The sequence below is a fragment of the Abramis brama genome (assembly GCF_963993115.1).
Source record: "Abramis brama genome assembly, chromosome: 4".
In the NCBI taxonomy this organism is placed as follows: domain Eukaryota; kingdom Metazoa; phylum Chordata; class Actinopteri; order Cypriniformes; family Leuciscidae; genus Abramis; species Abramis brama.
The window spans coordinates 8,245,169-8,263,536 of record NC_139966.1 but is presented as its reverse complement, the minus strand read 5'-3'; the positions used below and the strand labels follow the sequence as shown (position 1 = coordinate 8,263,536).

Below are 18,368 nucleotides of genomic sequence, written 5' to 3'. Positions count from 1 at the left end.
GGAAAGGTTTGGTCATGGGAGGAGGACCATGAACTGCTTGAACAGGCAGGGAGAATATGGAGGGAGGGAATGTTAAAGAAAGACCTGGTGACTTCCCTTCATTCATTGTTCATTGGAAGCCATAAGAAAGAGGGTACAAAAGCTGGGATGGCCAACGAAAGAAACTTCTGTGGAAGTAGAGAGGAGGGACGGTGCAACATCTATTAACCGCGACGAAGTTCCGAGAGGGAGCTACAGCACCCAGCCATTGTCGCTACCACCAGGGGATCAGCAACTATCCATGGTACAATGGAGAAGGGAGATCCTGGCGGGAATTCGAGACCAACTACGAGAGCCCAGAGTGTGTGCCAAGGAGTTGGGTCCGATGGTGGAGGATCTTCCATTCTCTTTAAACGCGAACCTGTGATAAACACTGATGGCGTTCACATGCGCATTAAGAATTGGTTCTATAGTTATGTGCGTTTGAATGTTTAGGCTTGGTTTGTAGGGAATTACAAACCTCCGCACAGATAAAGTACTGGTCTTTCCTTATAAATTTTTATACAGAATTTTATTTTATTTTGTCACTTTGGGGTAGGTACGCGAAACGAATTTTCCCGACAATGCTTTATCTGTAGAGTGGTAAAGGGATCCTCCATAGGGAGAGACTAGTTGTGACACTGCGTTGTCATCGGGTCCAGGCGAAGGTCCTTCGTCAGATCTGGATATGGCCTGGATCCGGCAGGCTGCGGGAAAACCTCGGGATAAACAAAGACACTAAAATTGCCGTAGATGCCATTCTTCTCATGATGTAACGAGTACATCAGGATTTATGGGAAGTGTTCTCGGTTCCGGCTGACCTAATCTATGCAGCCTAACATTGAATTATTGAAGTATAGAAGTCTATAATGTGTTATGTGTATGCTAGGTCAAAGAGATGTGTTTTTAGTCTAGCTTTGAACTGTCATGGGAACATTCCCAGGTGAAGGTAATGAGGAAATTAGGTGATATTTCATTGCTCCCTAATGGCAGCTACATAATGGCACGCCAATGCTCTGCTCCTTTCAAAGTTCCAACTTCAAGGCTCTGCTCTTGAGTAGGGGATAGGGATGCTCACTTCCATATATTCTATATACCCTACAAGTGGACTACACAAAAATGCTCATACTCAGAATTAAGATCATATGTTTTCTTTATAAATCAATATTTTCAAACAATGTAAGTTTATGAGAGGATGTAAAACTATGTGAAAAAAAACAAAATTAAAAAAGGCTACTAGTGAGTCTCCATGGTGATGAGTCTGCGTGGGATTTCAAGATCGCCCAAAATGTCCGGGATTCGGCTTTTGCGTTCTACAGTCGCCATTCATCATGTTTACTGTGGCGAGCAGGACGAGGCTAGGGCCGCGGGAGAACGACGCGAGCCCGGTGGCGTGATTACCGATGAGCAGGACACGCTGCAGTCAAAGACGCACCATCTGTAAGACGCACCGGTCTCGTATCTCTCACGGAGGAGCAGGAATTTTCTGAGCAATGTTAAAACGCCAATGATCAACCGATCACTTGTTTAGCGTTCATGTAAACACTACATTCAGATTCACCAATCGGAATGAATTTAGTTAGATTGAAACAAAAGGTGTGCATGTAAACATTGAATGGCGACTGCAGAAAGCAAAAACCGAATCCCAAACATTTTGGACGATCTCGACTGCCGGACATGTCCGGGAAAAAGAGGATGTATGGTAACCCCTACTACTCAGCTTTCTCCACAGAACAAGAGCCTGTTAGCTTAGCTTCCAAAGAAAGATGGCTGACACTATGTGCAGATTCTGTGAGTGAGATCCTACCCCCTATGGGCGGGTTGAAAACATGCGGGACAGCCCCTACTACTGGCTGTAGTCTTTCGCCTCTGGCCAAAAAATCCTCAGATGACGTCATCAGAGGATTTTTTCCAGACAAAAAATGCATAAATCTCTCGTCTCAGGGGGATATGACGGAGGAAAGCACGGTAATTCGAAAATACTACAGATTTTCTACTAATAAAAAGCTTAATGCTAAATCTTGAAGTATCCATTTAAGTGTAATTGTATTTTTTTTTCATTAAGTACATTTCTGAGTAGAACATTAAAACTAGACTGAAAGTATACTTTATTTTTTACTTTATTATATACTTTATATACTAATACACATTTTTTTTGTGAGGGGACTCTTTAACAAGGAAAAGAAACAGGGTCTCACATTTACATGACTTTTCAGAATGTATTTGTAAGTGTGATGTTTTTATTACACTGGTGACAATTTAATTGACTTTCTCCAGAGTGAATGTGCAGATGATTGCTGAAATTGCTCCTTTTTAGAAATTTCGTCACACTTAGGAAAACGGCTTTTTCTTTTCAGAATGAGTTTGCAAATGCCGTTTCAGCTCTGTGTGATATGTGAAACTCTTCTCACACTGAAGACACTTGTAAGGCTTCTCTCCAGTGTGAGCTCTCATGTGAACCTTAAGGTTTCCTTTAACCGTGAAGCTCTTTCCACACTGTGGACAAGTGAAAGGCTTTTCTCCAGTGTGAACTCTCATGTGATTCTCAAGGTGTGCTTTGTTTGTTAAACTCTTTCCACACTGATCGCATATGTAAGGCTTCACTACGGTGTGAATTTTTACATGATTCTTAAGGTGATTCCTGTCTGTGAAACTCCTTTTGCACTGATGACATGTAAAACTTTTCTCTCCTGAGTGAATCCTCATATGATGATTAAGGGTTTCTTTACGTCTGAAACTCTTTCCACACTGATCACAAACAAACGGCTTCTCTCCAGTGTGAATTGTCATGTGAGTCTTAAGATTTCCTTTTACTGTAAAGCTTTTCCCACACAGTTTGCAGGTGAAAGGCTTCTCTCCAGTGTGATGTGTTATGTGGGCATTAAGGTCTCTTTTCTGTTTAAAACTGTTTCCACACTGAGAGCATATGAATGGCTTCTCTCCAGTGTGAACTCTCATGTGAGTTTTAAGAGTTCCTTGTAGTGAGAAGCTCTTTCCACACTGTTGGCAGGTGTGAGGCTTCTCTCCCGTGTGAACTCTCAAGTGGCCATTAAGGGTTTTTTTCTGTGTAAACCTCTTTCCACACTGAGGGCATATGAACAGCTTCTCTCTAGCATGGATTTTCAAATGGATTTTAAGGCTGTTTTTTCGACTAAACCTCTTTCCACACTGAGGGCATATGAACAGCTTCTCTCCAGCATGGATTTTCAAGTGGATTTTAAGGCTGTTTTTTCGACTGAAACTCTTTTCACACTGAGAGCATATGAAAGGCTTCTCTCCGGTGTGAATTCTCATGTGAGTCTTAAGATTTCCTTGTAGTGAGAATCTCTTTCCACACTGAGGGCAGGTGTGAGGCTTCTCTCCCGTGTGAACTCTCAAGTGACCATCAAGGATTTTTTTCTGTGTAAACCTCTTTCCACACTGAGGGCATATGAACGGCTTCTCTCCAGCATGGATTTTCAAATGGATTTTAAGGCTGTTTTTTCGACTAAAACTCTTTCCACACTGATGGCATATGAAAGGCTTCTCTCCAGTGTGAACTCTCATGTGAGTTGTAAGATTTCCTTGTAGCGAGAAGCTCTTTCCACACTGTTGGCAGGTGTGAGGGTTCTCTCCCGTGTGAACTCTCAAGTGAGCATCAAGGGTTTTTTTCTGTGCAAATCTCTTTCCACACTGAGGGCATATGAACGGCTTCTCCCCAGCGTGGATTTTCAAGTGGATTTTAAGGCTGTTTTTTCGACTGAAACTCTTTCCACACTGAGGGCAGGTCAAAGGGGTCTCTCCAGTGTGAACTCTCATCTGGACTTTAAGGTTTCTAGTTTCTGTTTTATGAGTCTGTGAGTAACTAAAAGATTTTTCTCCATTCATGAAATCATGACATTTCTCATACTGATTTTTCTCTTCTATTTTAATTAGTTCTTGACTCTCCTCTTTCAGCTCCATCAGGTCTAGGGTGAAAAGAAACAAAAACAAGTTAACACAAGTTTATTGGCACAAAGCAACAGACATTAAAACATTTAGACATGTAAAACATCAAATCCAACAAGAATGCTAAATACTACACCCACTAAACCAATGTAAAATGTGTATGTCTTGTCAAAATGTTATTTCTCTGAAAGAAGCAGTCAAGCAAGAGGAGGCGACAGTAACTTTAAGTGTTTTTGTATCTTTTTCTAATTTGATTTAATTTGATCTAATCCCAGTTGTACTAGGAAACGGTGTTTGTTTACTGTGCTCACAAGCTGAAATCGCATTGGTGAAGTCTCGTTTGTTTGCGTTTTTTTCAGTTTTTCAGTGCTCCAGTGAAGTTAACTTAATTTATTAGAATTTAGTTTCAATATTACTTCAGCTCTACGCTTTATCTGACTAAATCAGTGATAGACAGAAATCAAAAGGTCTTCAGATGACGTGCCTACTGCTCCGTTCATATGCGCCTTTAGTTTGACCTATCCTGGACACAGAGCTGCGGGAGCACCAGCCTCCTCATAATCTACTAAAATAATGATTTCAGAAAACTTCAGAATAAATCAAGGTGTAACATTTATTTGTCAGGTAAAAATGTATTATGCCAATTACACAAATAAATGATTAAAAGCCAATTCAGAAATATTAAATACATGACATGAATTACTCTAAGATGACTATAAGAGTAAGCAATGCATTCCTGAGAGAGACACACAGAGGTGTGTGAGTGTGTTCAGAGTGTAAGACTTGAGAAAACACTGACACAGCATTGCATGGGGGTTTTCCTGGTTACAGATTCCCAAAGACTGCTCTGTTACTTGCCCTTAAATATCCAGACCAGAAAATCAAAAGAGCTGTTTTGGGTCAATTCATGTACCCCAGGGGGTAGCACCTGGTTTCGGGGGATGGGAGATATCTTGAAGAGTCATCACCCAAAGATGAGAACAAGTTCTTAATCTTTCTCATTAAACCAATGACTGCAATGAAATTAAGACCATTTTACCAATCGCACTGGGACACTTAAAATGATACCAAACATGAAAAGGAAAAACAATAGATTCACAAGATACATCATATGTGATATATAGACATTTTAGTGAACTTTTGGTGAGTTGACTCAGGGGGGGAAGGAAGGGTGGAGGGAGAGGGGGATGCAGAGATAAGGAAGGAGTACAGTTTGGACAGGACAATGTCATGTGCTCTGTCTTTGACATCTTTTTCCAGGGTGTGTTTTATTGCTTTATTCTAGGGTGAGTAGTTATCTCAGCTTTTTGTCTAAGCAGGAAAATCAATTCTTACAGAGGCGTGGCCTAAACTAGCTCGCGCTATTTATACAGTGTGTATTGTAGCACTTATTAGAAAGAAGCAGTCAAGCAACAGGAGGCGACAGTACCTGTTAGTGTTTTTCTATCTTTTTCTCATTTGATTTAAGTGCAGTTGTAGTTATTTGAAAACAGTGTTTGTTTACTGTGTTCACAAGCTGATAGCTTGTTGGTGAAGTCTTGTTTGTTCGTGATTTTTTCACGTGGTACACAGTTTCGGTAGTGAGGCGTTTCCAGCTGAGTTGAGTATAAAAGCAAGTAGTAGTACAGCAGACGTGACAGCCCTCGTGTGAAGACCAAAGAGTGTGAAGACCAGCGACTCTACCTGTGCGACCGAGCAAGGACACCGACAGGGTACTAGAGTATTATTTTCTTATTTCTTTTCTCTTCTACATAACCTTTTTCTCATCTTTCTGTTTGTGACCTCTCTTTCACTATGTGCTTTCAAATCCCTACTATTACTAACACACGTAAATCAAATGTCACACGTCGGAGGCAGTCCAATCCTAACAACCTGAGTACCTTTCTGGTGTCTTCTAGTACTTTATTCTCTTTTCCTATCGGTCTCTGGAATAGCCAGTCCGCTGTAAACAAAGCTGATTTCATTACATCTATTTCTAGTCATTCAAGTCTCAGCCCTGACTGAGACCTGGATCAGACCAGAGGACACTGCCACACCTGCTGCCCTCTCCACTAACTTCACTTTCACACACACCCCTCTCCTGACCAGAAGGGGTGGAGGTACTGCTCTGCTCATCTCAAACGATTGGAAATTTTATCATTTACTCCTGTCTGCGTCTGTATGCTCCATATAGCTTCCTGCTTTTAATCTCTATTTACTATCATTCCTTGTTGTTTATATTGCTAATATAACTTACTCATCAACATATATTAGATATTGTCTAATATTGCCTATCACATTAATCTGGCATCGCTAGCTTTTATCTAAATCGTTATCGCTAGCACAGCACGCTAGTATCTCGCTAGCCTGTTAACCTGGCATCCGTGCTTGCCGTCTCGTGTGCGCTCGCGCCTTTTACGAGTCCATCAAACAACTGTGGTAAGTAGGATCAGTCAATAAACACAGTGAGTAATGTCTTCTCCTGTTATTGTCACTTGCACTTCGTGTCACATGTATAGTATATCCTTCTCTGTCAGCAGTGAGGACTACACATGTGATAAATGCAGGGAGATAGTCAGGCTGACGGAGAAGATTTCAGAACTAGAGACACGCATCCAAGCTTATATCGAGGTTAATTGTAAGAGTGCAAGGGCTTTAGATACTGCTTTGGATGCGACTAGCTTAGTGAACTCTGTACACTGTTCTGTTCCGGCTGAAGTAGAGCCCGTGCAGCAGGGCAACTGGGTGACCGTGAGGACAAAACACCGCTCTTCTGTTCCAGTTACAACATTACACAAATTCTCCCCACTCAGATAAACACCCACTGAGAATCCTGCTGAATGTGCCCTAGTTATTGGCCATTCTATTACACGGCATGTGACACGGAATATCACGTTTGCAGCACTTCAGATTACTGTTATAAAAACGATCCACGTCTGAAAGGAAAAGGCTGTAAAGCACTAAATGTTGCTGTAATCTATAGTAATATTTTCAGAATTAATTAAGGTCTAGTTTCAAATATAATTCTTTTGAAGTAATCACTATCTAGTGTAATGGCGGTTGACATTTGTGCTAGCTACCGTATACAGGCCACCAGGGCACCATTCAGACTTTATCAAAGAATTTGCTGATTTTCTATCAGAGTTAGTACTGGCTGCAGATAAAGTCCTAATTGTTGGTGATTTTAATAAACATGTAAATAACGAAAAAGATGCATTGGGATTGGCATTTAGAGACATTCTGAACTCTATTGGAGTTAGACAACAGGTGTCAGGACCCACTCATTGTCATAATCATACTTTAGATCTAATATTGTCACATGGAATCAATGTTAAAGGAACACGCCGACTTTTTGGGACTTTAGCTTATTCACCGTATCCCCCAGTGAAAAGGAGTAAGAGGATGCTTAGGTAGCTAGCTTGAAGCCAATGGGGCTGTCGGTAAGAACAGGTCCAGTCTAGTCACTCTGATGTTAAGGTCTTTATTTTCCTTCCAGATCAGGTATTGGATATGTGTGTGTATGTAGGGGTGTATGTGTGTAAGCGTGTGGTTTCTACAAAGAACAGAAATACAATGTTTTAGTTTACAATAAACATAACATTGAATTCACAGGAAATAAAGTAATTTATACAATCCATGAGGCCATCTACTCATACTATAATCTCAAATACATATCTAAATAACTAAAGAACATGCCTAAGCAGGAAATACAGCAAAATAAACACATTTAGGACAAACTTAAGAAATACAGAATAATAGTTAAGTGTAAAGCAAAATCACTTACATGGTCAAATACGCACACGCAGGAAAAAACAAAGGAGAAATAACTCAGTCCTCTGCACAGTGCATCCGTGTGCACCAGAATAAAGGTGCTGTAGGCACAGGTGCAATTTATAAAGCCTGATAGTGTCCTAATTGGCTTGAGATCAGGTGGGTGGAGCTAGAAGTTAATAGGAAAATTAACAAGCTAAGAGGGGTGTGGCACATGCTTGGCACCTTGAAGCTTAGGGACACACAACTTCTCAACACCCAGTGTTAGATAAGTCCATACATACCTTTTTCATCTCCGTGCGTGCCGTAACTCTGTCTGACGCAACCACCGCTAGCCTAGCTTAGCACAAAGACTGGAGGTAAATGGCTCCAGCTAGCATACTGCTCCTAATAAGTGACAAAATAACGCCAACATTTTCCTATTTACATGTTGTGATTTTTATAGTCACAGCGTTTACAGATAACAAGGTCACATGAAACACAGCCATCTTCTAACCGTGTACATACTGGGAACTATATTCACAGAAGGCGAAGCACTGCTACTTGGGCGGAGTGATTAGCGCAACTCTCCGCTTCTCACCAGGGGGCTTCTCAGGCGCTGCTAGTAAACCACTCCGCAGAAGTCGCCTTCTGAGAATATAGTTCCCAGCAGGGCTTGACATTAACTTTTTTGCTCACTAGCCAATGTGGCTAGTGGTTTTCCAAAGTTACTAGCCACACAGCATTTTTACTAGCCACATTTTTGTTGTTGTGAAATTACCTGATAAAAGTTGACTATGGCGTGCTAAAATTTACTTGAACTAGATTTACAACCCTTTTAAATGTAAAACCACTGTACACACCCAAATCAAGACTACATAAATATATAACAATACAGGTCATTATCATTAGCTCTGATAAGGTTGTGTGTAAAGCTCCTTTTTTTAAATAAAACCATGTATTATGTATTATATGTTGCCACATTGCTCCACCGGCATACGACATAACTCCAGCAGGGCAGCTAGCTGTCTCTTCGATTCTTTGTTGTCGGTCACTAGCGACAATACTCATTAGGGCTGTCAAAATTGCTCAAAAATGACCTTCGAATATTCCCTCTAAAAAAAACACATAGCTTATATTCGAACTATTCGAACATCTGGTTGCGCATTTTGTCAATGACGCGCATTACGTCAATAACAGGACAAATTAATACAAAGAGACATAACTACTTGTATAGGTAGTTTATTTAAGTTTAAACATATTTGACAACGTATTACTACACGAAAACAAGTAAATCAACTAATGGCCAAGACCGCAGACCTCACTCACTCTGGCTCGCTCACTCGCAGGCACTCTTTCTCTCTCTCGCCCTCACCCTCAGCACCAAACGCGAATAGAGCGTCTGGCGCGAGTGTAAAGACGCGTTTACGCGCGTCTGGAGGTCTTGCGGCGCGAATGAGGCGTCACGCGCTCTGTGCATAACAGTTTAAATGTACAACAACAATAAGCAAATGTTGAGTGCTGATCAAGAGTTTTGTGCAAGCAATTTAAGGTCGCGACTCTTATATAGCAGGCTTCATTCAGTGACTTAAACAAATATTATTAACATTAATTGAAGTTTTACAGTATATAGAACCGACATTGAACGCTCCGAACGAGCTGTGCTGTGGTAAACATGGAACTTTTCCTTGACGTGAAACGGTAAATAATCAAACCAGTGGAAGCCTGCAGTGCATGAAACTGCTGTATCTAACCTACCTTATTCATGCGATATCTATTCAGTCAGTACAGTAGCCTACACTTTAGTAATGTTTCTGTTTAAACGTTAACACTTCTTCCTGTTACCTGTCCCTGATCCCTCAGGCAGCGCGCCCACTCGCAAAGCAGACAGCCGCGCCTCTGCTACCGCGGGCGGTTTTTTTTTTTTTTCACATTCGAATATTCATTTTCACCTTCGAAATTCTTTTTCAAAACTATTTGAATATATATTCGAATTTAGAATATTCGTTGACAGCCCTATGGGAGTTTTAGTGTCGTGGTGTCACACTTATTTCAGATGCCTTTTGAAAAGACTACAATTATTCAACCCGCCAAAGTGGCTAGTTGGAGTGATTGTGTTACCCGCCACGAGCAAAATCCACCCGCATTTGGCGGGTTGGCGGGTGTTAATGTCAAGCCCTGGTTCCCAGTATGTATACGTTTAGAAGATGGCTGTGTCTCATGTGACACTGTTATTTGTACACACTATGACTATACAAATCACAACATGTAAATAAATTTGGATGACTAGTAATTTCCTTTTACTTAATTCTGAAAAAACAGTGTTTCTAATGATTGGAACAAAAACCTCCAAACATACTATAACCTAGAATACTGTCTAACACTTGATGGCTGCTCTGTCAAGTCCTCATCGTCAGTTAGGAACCTGGGTGTGCTCTTTGATACCAATATTTCATTTGAAAGCCACGTTTCTAGCATCTGTAAAACCGTTCATGCATTCATGGCATCATGCATTCATGACATAAATTTAAAAGTATTGCTGATTACTTACAAAGCACTAAATGGTTTAGCTCCGCAGTACTTGAGCGACCTCTTAACGCATTATAGTCCTTCAAGTCTATTGCGATCTCAAAATTCCGGCCAGTTAATAATACCTAGAATATCAAAATCAACTGCTGGCGGTAGATCCTTCTCCTATTTAGCACCAAAACTCTGGAACAGTCTTCCTAACATTGTCCAGGAAGCAGACACACTCTGTCAGTTTAAATCTAGACTAAAAACACATCTCTTTAACCTGGCATACACATAGAAAATTATACATTCCTATTATTCAAATCAGTTAAATGATTATTAGGCTGCATAAATTAGGTCAGCCCAGAACCGGGAACACTTCCTATAACACCCAATGTACTCGTTACATCATAAGAAGAATGGCATCTACGCTAATGTTAATCTTTCTGCTTATTCCAAGGTTGACTGTAATCAGCTGGATCCGGGCCGTATCCAGATCAGATGGAGGACCTGTGCCTATACACGACCACAACGCAGCCCTGAAGTGTCAGCAGAGATTGTGTCAACTGTGAAGGCCTCCCCTGTGAAGGCCTCATCGACACAGCAGCCATCGGCATTGATCCTCAACAAACCCGTCTCCATACTGGCGTGACTCTGATCTTCAACCAGAGGGAACTGGATAGTAATCTGATTGTTCCAAACCAATTTGACTTCTGGGGCCAGTTGCATAAATCTATTTAAGACTAGTCTTGCAAGTTAGTCGTCTAATTTTTTCTTTAAGACTGGCATTTACTTTTTAAGTATTTGTTTTTATGAAAGGGCAATAAGAAGAGAAAGAGTTTTCAAAGATCATTCAAACCCATTAGCAGTCCTTTCTGAAAAGGAACTGCTGGAGAAGCTAAGGTTTCCTAGACATACAATACAAGAACTAGCAATTGACTTGGAGGAGCATTTGAGGCCTGAAACTTCAAGAAATTGTAGCATCCCTCCACTGCTACAAGTATGTCTAGCTCTACGCTTCTTTGCCACAGGATGTTTTATAAACACAGCTGCAGACTTAATTGGGGTACACAAGTCTACAGCATCAAGAATTATTCATCGGGCTGCCTGTGCACTGTCAGGAAGACTTCCACTTTATCCGACTGACGTCTCTACCTTGAACAAGGTGAAGGCAGATTTTTTCAACACTGCAGGATTTCCAAATGTAGTTGGAGCCATTGATGGAACACACATTAGGATTCAAGCACCTTCAACTCATGAGCCATTGTTTGTTAATAGGAAAGGCTACCACAGTATTAAAGTGCAGGCCATTTGTGATGCCAAACAAACTAAGAGTGCTCAACTGTGTTGCTCGTTGGCCAGGATCAACCCATGACTCTAGAATTTTAGTGAATTCCCAAATTCATGATGCATTTGAGAGAGGAGAATTGCAGGGTGTGCAAAACAAGAAATGTTATTGAAAGGTGTTTTGGAGTCCTGAAACGAAGATTTCATTGTCTGCATGCAGAGCTCAAAATGAAACCAGAAAGAGTCTGCAACATAATCTGTGCATGTGTTGTTTTTCACAACATGGCAAGGTAATAAATATGTTTTTAACTGTAATTAAAACTCCTAGCTACATATTCCCCAGTAATTTTAAATTAAATGAGTAAAATATCACTTTCCATTTAATAGAGATCTTGCACTCCCAGACTGGGAGGATGACCAAATTTGTGAAGAACCCACTTTGGAGATTACTGAGGCAGGAGATGAAGATGGATCTGGGCGTTACATTCGGCAAATGATTGTAGAAAACAGTATGACTGAGAAAAATGTAAGAATTTATACTTTCAAATGAATTGGACATATTATAATTTATTCATTGAGACAATACTTACAAAATATATGATGCACAGTATCAGTAAAATCAGCTGAAATATTATATAATCTTCAAATCACAAATACATTAACTTACACTAAAATTCTTCAAATCTCTTAAATATATCTAAAGATTCTGTATGTAAACTGTTGTGGAAATAATTCTATTCAAGAGGAGGAAGAAGACAAGTCGAGACCTTTGAAAAGTCAAAGTATCAAAAAGGTTTATTTCTTGCAAGCTAATTGACATTCACATACAGAACGCATCTGGTATGAGAAGGCAAAGGGCTAGTCCCCTTGCCCACGTTATATACCCCTAAAACACATCCTGCATTAGGCTTCATCTGTGTCAAAGGATCAATTCCTTATAAGGTAATATATGTCTTCTTCAAAATCTTTGTCTACCGTATGTTATATCTTAGACAGAAAACAATATCATGGCTAGATACAAGTTCCTGTTTTTAGCTGCAGCTCTTCACACATTTTGCTTATCTCTACTTTTGATCTTAAACTACGCACATACTTTTACACTTAGAAGCTCAAAAGCTACGCACATACTTTACACTTGGAAGCTCAAAAGGACACTCGAAGTACAAAGGGTCACCTAAGTGCGTATAGTCTCTTCGTTACTTAGAACATTTTGTCCCTGCAAGCTTGTCTTAACTTATGCCTTCTAAAACACTTGATTAAATATATTTTAATAACGTGCTTCAGCTTATATGAATATATTTCTTCAAATGCTTATGAGTACAAATAAAATGAAAGATGTTAATACAAGTTGTACACTTCTAAAAGTAAAAAACACATCTAAAAGTAAAAAAGAACACATCTAAAAGTAAAAACACATCTAAAAGTAAAAAAGAACACATCTAAAAGTAAAAACACATCTAAAAGTAAAAAAGAACACATCTAAATGTAAAATTTCTAGCACAAAACATTACATATGTAAATTCAAAATTAAATAGCAGGAATTATTAAATACAATTGTTTGATTAGTTTTTGGACAATGGTCAATGAGATCTATAGTTCATGTCCAAGTTTTTGTAGCTCCAACTTTAGCTTAGTTTTCTCTAATTCTAGTTTTTGCATTTCTAGTTTTAGTTTAGTCTCTTCCAGTGTTAATATTTTATATTGTTTTTCAAGTATATTGCTCATAGTTATCTTGCTTGGAGTGTCTTTCTGTGTCTCGGTGTCTGAGCCACTTCCCACAGTCCCAAATCATCATCTTAAAAAAAAAAAGTACAAGAACAACATTAGCAAAATTTGAAAGTGACAGGTATGGTATTTTTGTTGTACTTTTTTTTTTTTTTTCTAAAATGCTCTACATGCTACTTCAACCTCTTGTAGTTTCATTCATTTTAGACAAAAACACACACAAAACAATTACTTATGTAAACGGGGACACTGCATAGACTTATAGTTTTTTTTATATACAGATAGTTGAACATTTTATATTAACTATATAACCCACTCCCTAAACCTTTATTTTTATACCAGTTTTAAAAATAAGGACATCACCAAACGTTCGTTTTTGTAGATTTTGTTCACTTCTGGGTATATATTTGTGTGTGTGTGTGTGTGTGTGTGTGTGTGTGTGTGTGTGTGTATGTATGTGTCACAGGCTATGTGAACACAAAAACATTTAGTGAAACGTTTAGCTAAATGGTCTTTATCAAGTAGTCTTTGATTATTTATAATCTGAAAACACTGTCCTGCAGCAACTAGTGATTGGACAGTACTACATGGTATTACAAGTGATTTCCCCTTACCTGTGTCCACTTATTGCATTTTATAATATTTGTATTTTGTCGTAACCGTTTTATAAAAGCAATAAAGTACTCGATGCTAGTGCTGTATCTTGAATAAGTTCGCTTCGCGTCGTGCCTTCAGCCGTGACTCACAATACAGCACAGCCGCTTGTACATTATTGCTTACTTAAACACTGTTAATCAGTTTTAAACTTAAAAAATTGTTGTAAGAAATAGTAGAGGGCTGACTAAGCTGAAAGATTGAAAGCATAGCTTTACCTTACTTTGTGTTGTTTGGTCATCCTGGCTTGTAACAGGCGCTTCGTCATTTTGAGAGACCAATGTTAGTGTCACCTCGCAGTCAACTAGAAGATAATAAGTGTTAGGCTTACTCAATCTAAAACAGCAGTAGCCTACAGTGTTTAAAATGAAGCAAAAACAATCACCATCAAAACATTATTACTCACGAGACTGTCCAAGCGGAGATGATGTGACAGCGGTATGAGACTGTGTATCTTCCCCCGCTTTGGGTAACGTCCGCCCGGATACTCCGCTCTCCCTCCCCCCGGGGATTCCCCAAAACATCTATATTTCAATGATCATTTCCGTTGTCGTTTTCAATGTAGGAGATGGTCCTCCCCCCGTTGCTGGGTTTTTTCGCTTAAAAATGTCCTTTTTGCCTCTTGAACCATGTTTTTAAACCGTTTTTGAACATCTTTGACGGATCGTGAGACAGATGGGTTGACATCTTTCTGTTATTGTGGTCCAAGCTTTGTGTTTTTTGCTGTTGCCGTTGTAATCGTTAAATTTGTTCATTAAAGTCGATTTAGGAGCATTGTATTCTTCTAATATACAAATATTTTCCGCAAAGGAAAACTGTGACGAGCGCGTACTGTCTGCAATTTTGTTTAAGTTGTTCAGCGTCTTATTTTTCCCACAAATCAATGCGATTTAGACTGTCTTGATAAAGATAGATGTGAGCTTATTTTATGCAATGGTCTTTCTTCAGTGACTTTAGTTAGTCAGACTATTCTTAGACACAGTCTTAAGATAATGACTATGTTTATGCAACCGGCCCCTGACCTGTAATGCTGTCTGAATCATAATCATACACTGTTCGTTCACTGGCCAGAGGAGATCTGAGCGACTGAGCCTGGGTTCTCCAAAGATTTTTCTTCCATTCTGTCAGGAAGAAAAATGGAGTTTTGGTTCCTTGCCACTGTCACCATTTTCCACCTTTGTTGCCATTGGCTTGGCTTGCTTAGTTGGGGACATTAAATTTAACATTTAATTTAATATTGAACAATAATATTGATCTGCCTGCATTGACACTATTATACAAGAACTGAACTAAGCTGGACAATGACATCACGGTTTACTCCAGAGCGGCTATATATATATATATGCTAACTAAATTAATAACTTTTTTAAAACAAAAATGAAACATCACTGAACTTACTTAAGCTGGACTGTGACGCTATTTTCTTCTGGAAACAAACTGTTTTGCATTATTTTCCTGTTATCTCTGTAAAGCTGCTTTGACTTGATTTGACCAAGGGTCCTTCTCTGTGATATAATTTCCTGTCACATGGTCACACTTCTTACACATTATTAACAAAAAGACTCCTTGAAAGACTCCTACTTCTGTGTTCAAAAGGCTGAGGCAAATACTAGCAGCCCTCAATAAACATTCATATTAAAAGACCAAATTATGTACACACCTTATTAATAAACCACACTATACAAAAAAGCAGATGAACCCAGAATATGTTTCAAGCCAGATCTATATTTATTTTAAAGCCTAAACTAATTTATTTAAAGCAAAACACCAGCGCTGGGCTTTATCTGTAGCCTGGGCTAAGTGTTGTATTTGTTTCAGCCGCCCTTTTCAAGTTGGCACAGCGCTAACTCGCCCTAGGTAGAAAATGCTTGATTTGATTTGTTAAACATGAAGAGGACTTATCCGTCTGGCATGGCCGCTCGTTAACCTATAAATGTTCGCTATTATTAAGGCGCATATCCAAGTGTTTGTGAGGAGTGTGCATGACATGGAGGCACAAGTGTGGTCACTTGCATTTTCCTATCAACAGTGGAAACAACTTAAAATACTCAATTTCTGTTCATACAGACAAGAATAATACATCACAGTCTTTTTGTAAAAGAAAACAAACAGGACGCGCTTTCATGGTCTCCGTGAACTGGAGAGTGTCTCAAAAATGAACTGAAACAGCATATAGACAAGCCTCACAGACATGAGAAATATACCTATATAAAGCTTGAAATGTCCACCAACAGAAAAAATCTAATCGAAAGCAAACACCATCTGATTATGTAATCCTGCCCGTATGAAAGGTGCATTTGTCTCTAAATGCGCATCTACTTTACAGTGGAGATGTATGGTAGTAGACTACACTGATTTAGAAAACAATAGTTTATTAATAAACAATTAAAATGCTTCGTTATTTTTTCAGACACATTTATTATCATAAGTCTACTTTTGCCGGTGCTTTACGGCAAGATTTATGCATGCGCTTAAGTGCGGAATAGGCTATATTCCTCCATGCACCCAGGATTTAATTCATATAAACGTGTGAATAGTTGATTAATTGCTTGAATGAATGACTACTAGTCGACTAGAAAAATCTTTAGTCTAATCTTATATGTTAATATATTAGGTATATAAAAAAGGCCTATATAATATATTTTAAAAAAGGGCCTCACTGATTCATTTTGCTTGGAGCCCCAGTGTAGGTTCGCCTCTGATTGGGGGCTGCTACTATTTGCTTCAGCTTTTTGAACATAATAGTATAAGGCATGATAGGCTATATACATTTTATGTGGATAAAGGCATATTTTGTACATGACTACACATGTCCTAAGGCCTAGAAAATATGTCGTTTTAAAGACATAACATCTCGTTATTACAGAAAAATATGTAGTTTTAATGACATATCTCGTTATTACGAGAAAAGATGTTGTCAAAACGACATAACATCTCGTTATTGACCCAGGAGAACTGTTTAATTACAAACAGATCTTAAATCTGTCATTCATCAACATATTTAGAGAAATAGTGTGTCCTCTCTACTGTGTTCAGTTTTGCAGAAATGTATTTGTGAAGAATATTTAATATTGTCAACTTCCATGTGCACACAAAAATATAACAAACACAAAAACAGCATTTATTACATTACTTTCTCAAAGAAAGAAAGTGTTTTTCAGTCTTATTTCCCTTGTTTTGGCAATTTATTATTTTTCCTAACTTAATGTGTGACGTCATTCATTTTGTCACGGGTTGCATGTATATGTAGGCTATATGTGTATATATATATATCATGCGTCTCTTTATATATATATATATATATATATATATATATATATATATATCATGCGTCTCTTTATCTCTCTCTCTCTATATATATATATATATATATATATATATATAAAGAGACGCATGACACAGAATAACTAAAGAAAGACTTTGAGAATGAAACTAACCTGTGTGTTCCTCAGTATCTTCATGTTTGACTCTGAATGTTTCTTCAATCTTCACGTCTTCACTCTCCTCTTTAATAAACGCCATCTTTATAATAGTGTGTCACGTGGATCTCAGTCGCTTCACCAGGAGTTTTTCTGTGTGTTTGGACACTCAGTCCTGTTTAAGAGGAGAATAATTAACAGAAAGAAAAACACTCTATACTAAATCTCTGAGTGTGTGTCAATCAGATCTAGTTCAGTAGTTCAGTTCACTGGTAAGAGAGTCAGTCAGAGAGAGAGTTAATGGACTTACATGATCTGATTAGACTAAAAACACTCTAAACTAAATCTCTGAGTGTGTGTCAATCAGATCTAGTTCAGTAGTTCAGTTCACTGGTAAGAGAGTCAGTCAGAGAGAGTTAATGGACTTGAAATGAAAACACTCAAAACTACCACTACAAATTAACAAAGGAACACAGACAGTTAATATTTAGGCATTTGTAAATTATATGAAATAGATTAGACTGTGATGAAAACATTGTCAGCTGATTTGTAGAAGTTGTCATTCCACATGTGTGTGTTGTTGTTGCTGCTGCATTTACACTGGTGAACTGCAGGAGTCGTCAGCGTGATTCGAGCGCTTACAAACTCTGAATCATTTGATTCATTTGAATCTGAACCGGTTTCGAAAAGCTCCGTTTCTCTATCATTACTTGCCAGAGAGCAAACAGCGTGTTTATGATGAACTGACTCACAATATAGGGAGCGAAATGAGACGCACTTTTTGTGTTATACATGTTTACTCACAAAAAAATGTTAATTACACTCTACTCATAAAAAACTATGCTCATTACTGCTATTAGATTGACTACAATGTTGTTTTAATTAATAATAAACTTATTTCACAGTTCGCAATATAATTGTTTGAACGGGTTGTATTGACTTAAACACTTTAAATGATTAAAAAACACAAACCTTTCTTCAGCAGAATCACAGATGCAGGAGTGCCGCGCAGCCTTATGACGTCATGTCACCACACCAAAATAAAAGTCCTGATTTCAATTCAGTTCAATTCTTGTGATTTGATTTAATATTGACTCA

General features: G+C 38.6%; 2 protein-coding genes across 7 annotated transcripts in view; one reads left to right on the top strand and one right to left on the bottom strand.

Moving 5' to 3' along the window:
• Positions 1-18,368, top strand: part of LOC311081602 (protein NLRC3-like) — a 649,618-nt gene that overhangs the window by 174,437 nt on the left and 456,813 nt on the right. The gene's annotated exons all lie outside the window — the stretch shown is intronic.
• Positions 2,156-18,320, bottom strand: LOC311081608 (uncharacterized protein). Of its 5 annotated transcripts, none has more exons than XR_014605948.1 (4): positions 18,243-18,320; positions 14,237-17,445; positions 14,070-14,155; positions 12,241-13,267 (listed from the first exon to the last, which is right to left on the bottom strand). XR_014605948.1 is itself a non-coding variant. In XM_084112174.1 (3 exons), the coding sequence occupies exons 2-3, from the start codon at positions 17,371-17,373 to the stop codon at positions 2,350-2,352; spliced, it is 1,701 nt and encodes a 566-aa protein (XP_083968300.1). In that variant the 5' UTR covers positions 17,374-17,445; positions 18,243-18,320; the 3' UTR covers positions 2,156-2,349. The 5 variants fall into 5 exon arrangements, 1 of the variants encoding a protein (XP_083968300.1); XR_014605949.1 differs by having other exon boundaries at positions 14,075-14,155; XR_014605950.1 differs by having other exon boundaries at positions 14,258-17,445.

Coding starts and splice junctions, on each gene's coding strand:
- LOC311081608 (XM_084112174.1), bottom strand. CDS start 17,373: ATGGCGTTTATTAAAGAGGAGAGTGAAGACGTGAAGATTGAAGAAACA. Junction 3,966..17,288: donor AGATACTGAGGAACACACAG/GTTAGTTTCATT, acceptor TTTTCACCCTAG/ACCTGATGGAGCTGAAAGAG.